At 37.6% G+C, this 9785-nt stretch overlaps 1 protein-coding gene across 1 annotated transcript in view; it reads right to left on the minus strand.

Moving 5' to 3' along the window:
- OTOA (otoancorin) overlaps positions 1–9785 on the minus strand; it is a 40537-nt gene that overhangs the window by 22739 nt on the left and 8013 nt on the right. Inside the window, 11 exon segments of the mRNA XM_009281598.1 lie at positions 868–1003; positions 2545–2618; positions 3125–3242; positions 3616–3671; positions 4277–4326; positions 4329–4392; positions 4708–4875; positions 5621–5836; positions 6216–6339; positions 8685–8824; positions 9281–9387. Coding sequence (XP_009279873.1) covers positions 868–1003; positions 2545–2618; positions 3125–3242; positions 3616–3671; positions 4277–4326; positions 4329–4392; positions 4708–4875; positions 5621–5836; positions 6216–6339; positions 8685–8824; positions 9281–9387 — 1253 coding nt within the window.

Consider the following 9785-nt stretch of genomic DNA (forward strand, 5'->3'; position numbering starts at 1 on the left):
TCTTAGGCAGGGAACAATAAAATTGAAACAGTACACGAAAAAAACATAAGAATACAGATGGGTAAGTCAAGAACTTACGTAGATGGTGAGTGACATTACTGTATGAAATGCAGTACAGTAATATGTGCAAACAGAACCCCAGAATGGCTGAATTTGGCTCCAGGCTGTCCCGGCCAGTTCACTGTGGTCAGCAATGACATCTCATGAGAATGCTTTGTAACATGCATGGAGTCAAGGAAAATTGTTAAGGAAGCTATAAAAAGGTTTCCTTAGGCAGGGAACAATAAAATTGAAACAGTACACGAAAAAAACATAAGAATACAGATGGGTAAGTCAAGAACTTACGTAGATGGTGACTGACATTACTGTATGAAATGCAGTACAGTAATATGTGCAAACAGAACCCCAGAATGGCTGAGTTTGGAAGGGACCTCTGGAGGTCACCAGGTGCAACTCCCCTGCTCAGATCAGGTCAGCTACAGCAGGTTGCTTGGGGCCTTGGCACTAAGAGCTTCTCTGAGCTAGGCGATAGTCTAAGCTGCTCTTGCTTGTGAGGATGAAGAAATTAGCATGCTGTGTTATTCCCTTTTGGGCGCTCAGAGCCCATCAGCTATGATTTCACCGCACAAACACAGAGCAGGAGAGCCTGTGCCTCAGGTTGCTGTCTGTATAGAAGAGACCATGGGTGTGCGCATGCGGACCGGAGAGTACAAGTAGGCAGGATAACTTTGTGATGCACCACATGACAATAAAGGGAGAGAAAACTAATCGACCACTCTCATTTAGCTTGGAATTATCAGTGGCTGATTACAGATTACTTTTTTTGCAGCTCCCCCTCCACTGCTGACCCCTCCTAGCCACACCTACCAAGCACTCCTGTACTTTTTGCAGGACAGCGTTCTTTTTGTGAAGGCTTGGATTCAAAAGGTCCATCTCAGTCTTCCCCAGGCTTTCAATGAAAGGAACACACAAAGGGCCTGAGACATACTCCAGGTATTCAATCCTGCAGAAAGAATTCAAATGGTCTCAGAATGTAAACCTGACCTTCATATACCCATAAGCACACCCATAAAATCTGTGATGACGTAAAAATTTAGAGACAAGGCTGGACTTGAAAAATTATAAACCAGCCAGGCCAGAAATGTTGCAATCACTCCACACCTTACTTTAACTTACATCTTGTCTTCCAGTTCATCAGCACGTCAACCTCACTTCAAAAAATGACTAAGGGTTATAAATAGCTGCAAGTGGATGAAAGTGCTCTGAGATGCTTTAACACCATATGAAACAAGACTGCCTACAGTTCAGAAACTTTTCCCCTTTCTCTTTTTTGTCAGGAATAATTCTCTGATGAATGAAGATGTGGTGGGTGGCTTAAGGACAGTAAGTAGTTTTAGAGTAGGCTTCCTTTTTATCAAAGTCTAAGAAGGCCTGCCAAATTAAACAAAATGATGCTGTTCTCCACCCAGAGTGGCAGGCAGCCTTTGCAAATAAAGCCACATCCCAAAGCTGCTCAAGCCCAGCCTTACCAGGGTTTGTAGACAAGAGCACCAGCAACTTCTGATGGCCCTGAACAAGCAACATGCAATTGTTGGCCAAATAACTTGGTGCTGCAGTTTGTAGAAAGCCTTGTATTAAAGTCTTTCTATAATTATTCTTTTATTGTTTTTAAATAGTAATGCCTTTTCAAACAGAATCCTTTTCTTTTCTTACTTTTTTTTCAATTAAAAATATTCCAGGAAAAGAATAGTTCTCATTCCCTTTTATGCCTTTAAGCACGTAGGAAGAAAGAAATAAAGAAAAAGGGGGATTAACAAGTTGTACAATTCAGGAGGTTCCTATCCAGGTACAATTATTACTTTCTTTTCTAAGGAAAAAAGCTGTCACTGAATATTACTTGGCTATTTACATAATGCAACATTTTGCTAACTTACTTACAAAAATGTCTTTAAACACACTGAAATGTTTTTAACCATACAGAGCAATACGCTTGGGCAGTACCCAATGGCTTTGTCTTACATATCCACTCTCGGAAAAAAACCCTAAACAAATAAGCAAACCAAGTTTCACAACCTAGGGGGAAAAAAAAAAAAGAAAAAAAAATATCCAGCATAAACTACATTTAAGTTAGTTTTGTGACTCTAAACAATTATGCTCAAGAAAGCCCAACGAATTAATCCCTTTATTTTAGCAGACATCAGCAACAGTATAAGCAGCAACATTACAAGCTTTTTCATTGCTGCCACACCACTGCACGGTGATTCAGCCTGCGCACTGAGCGCTTCAAGGGGGACTGATTTCAAGGATGCAAAGGAATCCATAATTGTGACAAAAATGGGCTATACTAGAAGACATCGGGTATTATCAACTTTCACTTGACACAGAGTTTGGCTACAGTCAGTGACCACTTTTTATAAATTACCATTTGTTTGAATCATCAGTTTTCTTAGGAGTGAAGAGGTTATTAAAAAAGTGCTTAGAAGGACTACTCTGAATGTACTGCTACGAATGCAGTAACTTAAGATGTCATAAGATGTAACTTACGGAAGCACCGATAAGAGGAAGGGAGGAATAGATGCATTGGAGACTTTCCAAAACTTCCAAGCCAAACAATTAACCTAAAAGCAACAAAAATTTAAGATCTTAAACATTTGGAAATTTTGAGGAATAATGAAAATATGATTTGTTTATTACAGCTTATAAATTAGCATATATAAAACTGTGCATATTATCTTCAGGGAGCATTTTTCTTTGGATTTTTTAAAGTAGTTAAGAATTTTCTTTTTGTAGACATCAGAGATGAAATATCCTATATTCGGGTGCATGAGAGCATTTGTATGTTTTCAAAACGTATATATATTTCCAAACAGATTACTCCAGAATTAGCAAGTTAGAAGAACTGTAGAAATTTCTTGCAATTTTTAAGTGACAAATGAAATTGTCAAAATGAAGTATGATAACAGACGAATTCACACATAAAAGATTTAAATGACATGTTAACAGACAAGTTCACACACAAAAGATTCTGAAAAACACGAAAATAGAATTAACCAAATTCTAATTTACCTACAGTGTGGATATTGGGTAGTATGTTTATGCACACAAAGTCTTTTTTTTGTTTTACCTGATAGGGAGAAAGCAGATGAAGATTCTTTTCAAAGAATTTAAAAGTGTTTAAAAAAAAGTCCGTTCCCATACTTTCAATGAGTTGACAAGTTACTCCTTTCACAAGCTGTCCTGTGCTGATAGGAAAAGCAAAGTTCAATCTGTTGAATATTTAAGCAGGATCTAGTCCTTACTCCCCACAACCATGTCCTAAGATACAGTTTCTTGACCACCTCTCTTTCCCCTTTCTTGTAATTGAAAGGCTATTGAAAGTAAAAATGTAATCAAATTGAAAAATATTGACTGAGCCTTAAAATACCAAAACCTCTGCAATGCTTCGATCCAGATTTTAGATTTGGAGACCCTTTTTAATGAGGAAGGTGAATTATCAAGGAATGAATAAACATAAGACAGTACAAAATAACCACACAGCGTTTACATTTACCTCAAAGTCGCTCTCATCACACAACTACACTATAACTCCATTTCAAGAGAGACTATCATCCATACCTTAGCAGGTCAACAGGATAGTTTTTCTTAGACAGTAATTCATACAGACACAAAGCCTGAAATAAAACCCACCATATTTAAAGTTAAACTTAGGTAATTCAGTTGTAAGAGGCAATACTTGCAACTACTGCAAGGTTCTTGTATGCTTAACTCTCTTACGTACTCTAAAGGCATTTCTATGGTCCAGTTTGGCCAACCAAAAGGTTTGGCAACCAGTGCTGAATTTCTTCTTCACAAGACAAGACATCACTGACCGGCACTATGGGATGATGTTAAACATGTTCATGGCACACAACCACAGAATAATTTAGGTTTGAAGGGACCTCTGGACATCGTCTGGTCCAACCTTGCATCTCTCTGGACAGAGCCAAAGGGCTGACTGTACATGCAAATGTCTAGTATACAGTACTGGAAAGAGAAAATTTATGTGGCAGAATCTTGAAGACTTTTAAACCCAACATATCAATGCTTCCCTTTCTGTAACATTGTCTCATAATGCTGCCTAGGCTCTAAGTGACCTCTGGTTGTTTATGTCAAGATATATTTGGGGCAGTTCCTTCCTTTTACCTATGTTCCTTGAACACATATGTATTACAACACTTTTCCTATTCCCCCATCATACTAAATTGCAGTGGAATGGGAACTGCACAATAATTTTTACCTGGCTTCTTCTTAGTTCTTTTTCTTTCATCATTGAAGAATTTTCTCCGATATTTCTTTAAAGAAAGCTCCTTGTATATCTTTGACTGATGAAGAAAAATCTCCAGATGCAGCTATCTAAAAAAAGGAACAGATAAATACATGGCATTTCAGAACTGATGCTTAGATTTACAGGATTTGCCCTTCTTTCTATTCTCTGTAATATTTCTCTTAAGAGGATAAAGGAAAAACATGTCAGTATTAAAAATGCCACAGCACTAAGCAAGAGACAGCCTTCAAAATATACTTGGTGTTCAGAAAAAAACACTGGAAATATTAACCATTGAGCTAAAACACGTATCTAGGTGACAACATTTTAAATCATGCTCTGCATATCTGGTTATTGTGCTCTTGTACAGAAAGAACCTGCTACACACGCAAGTTTATAATCACCTTCCTGAGGATCCCTTGCTGTTGTGCAGGCGATAAGTCAGATAAGTACTGGGGTGTTGTGCCTTGAATAATCTGAGAAAGGTCCTTTGGGTTCATGCTGTAGAATGACTGGGTGCTAATACCAGTTACCAGCGCGCCCATTTGACTAACAGTATAAAATGATAAAACCTGCAGAGGTAACAGCAGAAACAAACAGAAAGTTTTCTGGCTTGTGAACAGCAGATATATTTAAAAGCAAAAGTTAATAAATCAATCAAAAATATTATTGTTGAATGCTTAATAAATTTCTTGCTAGAGGATGCACTTTCATCAGATTTCATTCAGTTCAGACAAGACTGTTGAGGGAACAAATGCAACAATTTTCTCAGAGGCTCCTTTTTTTGAAACTTCAGAGAGGATCCCGATTCCTTCCATTACAGTATATTTGAATATATAGTCTGGGATCTCTGATCATGCAAATTCTGCCTAGGGCAGTGATACAGACAAAATAATATCTACAACTCCAAATGCAAATAGTCATTCTCTCTGTTACTAGAGAATTACTTTGGGAGGTACAGTCTTGGATGTTTTTATTTGATTTAAACAAAATTTTCAGACCACTAACAGTACTAAAAAGAAGTCTTGTACTAAACTTTTCAAAATCTACGGTTATCGTTGAGAAAAAGCCATTTCACTTTTAAAAATAGAAGGTAGGAAATCTGTTACAGAGATACCTTTGATTCTCTCTGTTACTAGAGAATTACTTTGGGAGGTACAGTCTTGGATGTTTTTATTTGATTTAAACAAAATTTTCAGACCACTAACAGTACTAAAAAGAAGTCTTGTACTAAACTTTTCAAAATCTACGGTTATCGTTGAGAAAAAGCCATTTCACTTTTAAAAATAGAAGGTAGGAAATCTGTTACAGAGATACCTTTTCATAAGAGAGGTATTTACTGGATAAAATCATAACTTGGCTTTTTGCCCACCCAGAGACTTGGTTTAATGTTGCAATAGCATTATGCACCGCGTCAGGTGACAAAGATTCCAGCTGACTTGAAGTTAGCCCAACCACGGCATCTGACAGAGATCCAAGGATATCATTCAGTGTCTGGTTTTGCATGGCAATGTTCAGGAGTTGAGATTTCAGCTAATGTAAACAAAAAAAGCAGATGGGAAATAAAAATCTGCCAAGAACCAATTTTCATTATCACCCAAAACTTTAACTGGAGTTTCTGGAATAGGCATTGGCAACCATTTAGTGACCACACATTTCATAAAAATTCAGAAATAGAACCACAGTTGTCAAAGGAGTATGGAATGGGAGGAAACAGAATGAGAAAAGAATGAGCGCTGTAAAAAACCAAAAATGGGCTTTTATTCTTTGCATTGTATGATCGAGAACTATTTCCACTTATTTCTTAGATCCCAGTCATTTTTCACTCTTTCCTTTCCAAAGTCAAGAAGAAAGTCGCTTCTCTTCTGTTTCCAGGATTAGGTTAGGCAAGAATAACGAACATTGTACCCACCTTCTGAACCTCAGCCTGGAAACCTCTCAATTGATTGCATTTAATCATTTGATGAAGCAAAGCCCGGGCCACAGCAGCATCCATCTGTTCCATGTCATCATAAAAGCAAACCAATAAACCTAGCCTATATAGAAGAAAATACATTAGCTAACTTCTGACATAAAAGGTGTCATTTTTAGGAAACTGAAATATGGTATGGTATACCCTACTTGTGCTCAAAACTTGAGTCACTTCTGTCTGTCACCAGTGCCTTAAACTGCAATCTTTAAAACTCCACATGGCCTGAAATTTGGGTATGAGACATATGCACTGTTCTCTGTATTCAGCTGAACTCTACCCAGATTGCTTGTGCTGTCAAAAATTTAAACTTTCCTGGTTCCATTTGTCCATGGCTGGATTTTCCCAGCTAACCTTGGATTTCACATGCAACATAACTCATTCATGTGTCAGAGCAGCAGCTAGAGCATTACATAGCCTCTTTATCATTTCGGGTTTAAACAAAGCCTGCTGTATTTCGCATCAAACGTATGACTGGCCGATGGATGGAGACCTGACAATTCGACACTGGCTAGGAGAAAACGCGCTGAGGCTCACTGTCTTAGTTGTGCCAGCACAGCAGTTTGCAAGGCAGTGTTGTGAACCAGATGTGGAGCTCATTTGGCTCCACAGTACCCATGCTGTAATATTAAAGTCAGCGTTTCCATTAACCTCTGTAAAGCACAACCACAACCATAGTTGGTGGAGAGAAGTAGTCATACCACCAAGGGTAAGCACCTGCTGTAGGTGGCCTTCCGACTTAGGCCTTGTGCTTATTTACTGCCATTACCTGCAGCCCTGCAAAGGAGGTCTGAATTGTGCATCGCTTTCTCTGGACTTTAAACTTCATAGTGATGGTGATGAATTCGTTCGTAGGAAGCCTGAATCGATCCCCTGTCACTGTAAACAACTAGCCTTTGCTTTCATAATTTACACAGGACAAGAACCTACAAAGTCCAGCTTTCCTGCTACCATCTCTGTTTTTTGGCAATTCAATGATGCAGGCATAGGCAGAGCCTAGGCAATAATGTCCAGATGTGAACTAAATCAACAGCAGACAATGCTGCAGCACTATCACAAACTCAGTAAAATTCTGCAGTGCAGAAAGGCTTAGCTTTTAGTTCCTTTAGTTCCTCAGCAACAACCTGCTTAGCAATATAACAAAATACTGCTTCAGCAGCTTGTCTGAATTCATGGGACATCATCAACCTAACATACAAACGAAAGAAACATCTATAACTGCATTTTTATAGCAAATAATTACCTTCTGATGCATTATTGCATAGCCACCAAGAGCTCTTCATCTCCTTTGGGATTAGCAGCAATGAATAGTACTACTTCTTAAAAGTGCATTTAAATCATCAGTATGGTTAAAATGAGTAATATAAAATATGTTGTAAAAATGGAATATATTAAGGATTATGGAGCATGACATTTCTCTCATCTGTGAGAATGTGGCACCTCTCATGAGTGGTAAAATAATTTTTAAGATTTCTGACATTGAAACTTAGAGTGTGGGCATAATTCTTCTCTCGCTTACATCTCCAACAATCAGCAATACTTCACGGAAGTCAGTGAGTTACATTGCAGTAATGACAGGAGCTCTGAAGCCATAATGCATATTCTCCGTTAGTTTAAAACTCCAAGGTATCCCCCAAGGAGACTACAAATAACTTCAGACAGTGGTGTCTTGGGACTAAATACATCCATTTATGCGACAGTGTAAATGTAAATGTGGAGTACAGTACTTTCTCGCAGGTAGCTCATGCTCACTGCATATTTATGAGTAAGAGCAGTTTATTTTGGTTTTTATTATTGTTAAAGTAAGTTCAGTGCTGATTTGACAGCCCTGAAAATGCAGTTTCCTGCTTACACACAACAGTCACATGCATTTAAACATGGCTCATCTCTACCCTGCAGGACGTAAAGAGGACAGCAGGACGGGCTTCACACCTCTTCACTGTGTGACCTTTCTGGTGACACCCATGCCAATTAACCACCTGCAGTCCCGGCTGGCATGAGCTAAGATTTCCTCCTTAAATCCTAACTGTAACATGATTTCCACAAAACACCGCCATCTGTGATTCAAACAGCCAAGGCAACTCATGTCCCACCATCCCGATTTATTTTATTGCTGTACTGTACCATGTGATGGAGCTTTGATTGGGTCCCCCAGATACTGCTGTAGTCCTACTAATACTACAGACAACTCCTCACTGCATTAGCAAATTAGGCACACCTCCAAAAATTCATAAATTAGCAATTCTTCACTGTTGCTAATCAGGGTTGGATTTCACCCTAGATTTTTCTGCTGGAAGGAAAAAGCTATGCCACATCAACAATTTCATCAGCTACTTATTGCTCCTCTCTTTTCTTCTTACTTATTCGTTCTCTCCATACACAGCCATAAAAGAAAAAGAAAACAAGTCTTGCCTGTAGATTGTTGAAGTGTTTCTCATATCAAATCCTGATGAGTTGATTCTTTCCAGGAAAGCTTGCGCAAGCTCTGGTGTGATACCATACACTGTGTCCAACTGCTTTGTTGCATTGTCATAGCTAATGAATAGTCTTATCTGACCAGTACAAACAAAATCACGCATCAGGAGTATGAAACAATTACATCCAATAAAATATGTTTGACACTCTAAATTAATTGACTCCACTCATGTTACAGAGAAAGGAAGAAGATAGATTTGGATAATACCGTATTTTTTGAGGGCAAAGCCAAGTGAGCGATCCTCTGTCAAACTATCAAATAATTTGAGGGTCTTCTATCATTGGTCCCTATCTTTCTTACAGTACAAGCCACAGAAGTCTGATACAGATAATTAATTACATATTTATGATAAACACTTTCAAATTCCAAAGAGAGAAGAATATTTGGTTGACAATGGATTTGGATTCACTTTATATTTAAGTAATTAAAATATATAAACTTCTTTTTCATGTTTAAATTTGCATTTGTGTTCATATTGTTTGTAGCTGACATCACTTGACAATGATATATTCAACCACATTTTGTTACTTACTTCACTGAGACTAATTTTCAGAATTTCTTCTAAAGGGAGATGGACCATGTATCTTCCCAAAATCCATAAGTTTTCTGCACTGACCCAAGAAGTTGATTCATTGAACTCTGTTTTGTATAAATAAATACTCACTACAATGTTAAGAAAGTAGTTATTTTTCAAATATATTGTACCCAGTATATTGTTATTGGTAAATAAATCAAAAAAATACCTGCAAATCAGAAAAATCCTTAGCAGAGAGAGTCAGGTTCCCTCCATTAGCTAGATTTTAGCACCACATTTTTATGAGCCCATACATTTTTTAATGAAAATGAAATAGTAATTCAAATGTCTCAAATTTTCTCATATGAAAATGATTAATGTTTTATGTTGTTGAAATAGAAAATGGATAAAGTATGGGACAGAAAAAATTAAACCGATAGTATTAAATATGGAGCAGCACTTTTTAAATGCAGTTTTCCTAATCAAATATATTTTTTAAGAACACCAGGAAGGCATGATACTT

Source organism: Aptenodytes forsteri, unplaced genomic scaffold (genome assembly GCF_000699145.1).
Source record: "Aptenodytes forsteri isolate BGI_AS27 unplaced genomic scaffold, ASM69914v1 Scaffold84, whole genome shotgun sequence".
NCBI lineage: Eukaryota > Metazoa > Chordata > Aves > Sphenisciformes > Spheniscidae > Aptenodytes > Aptenodytes forsteri.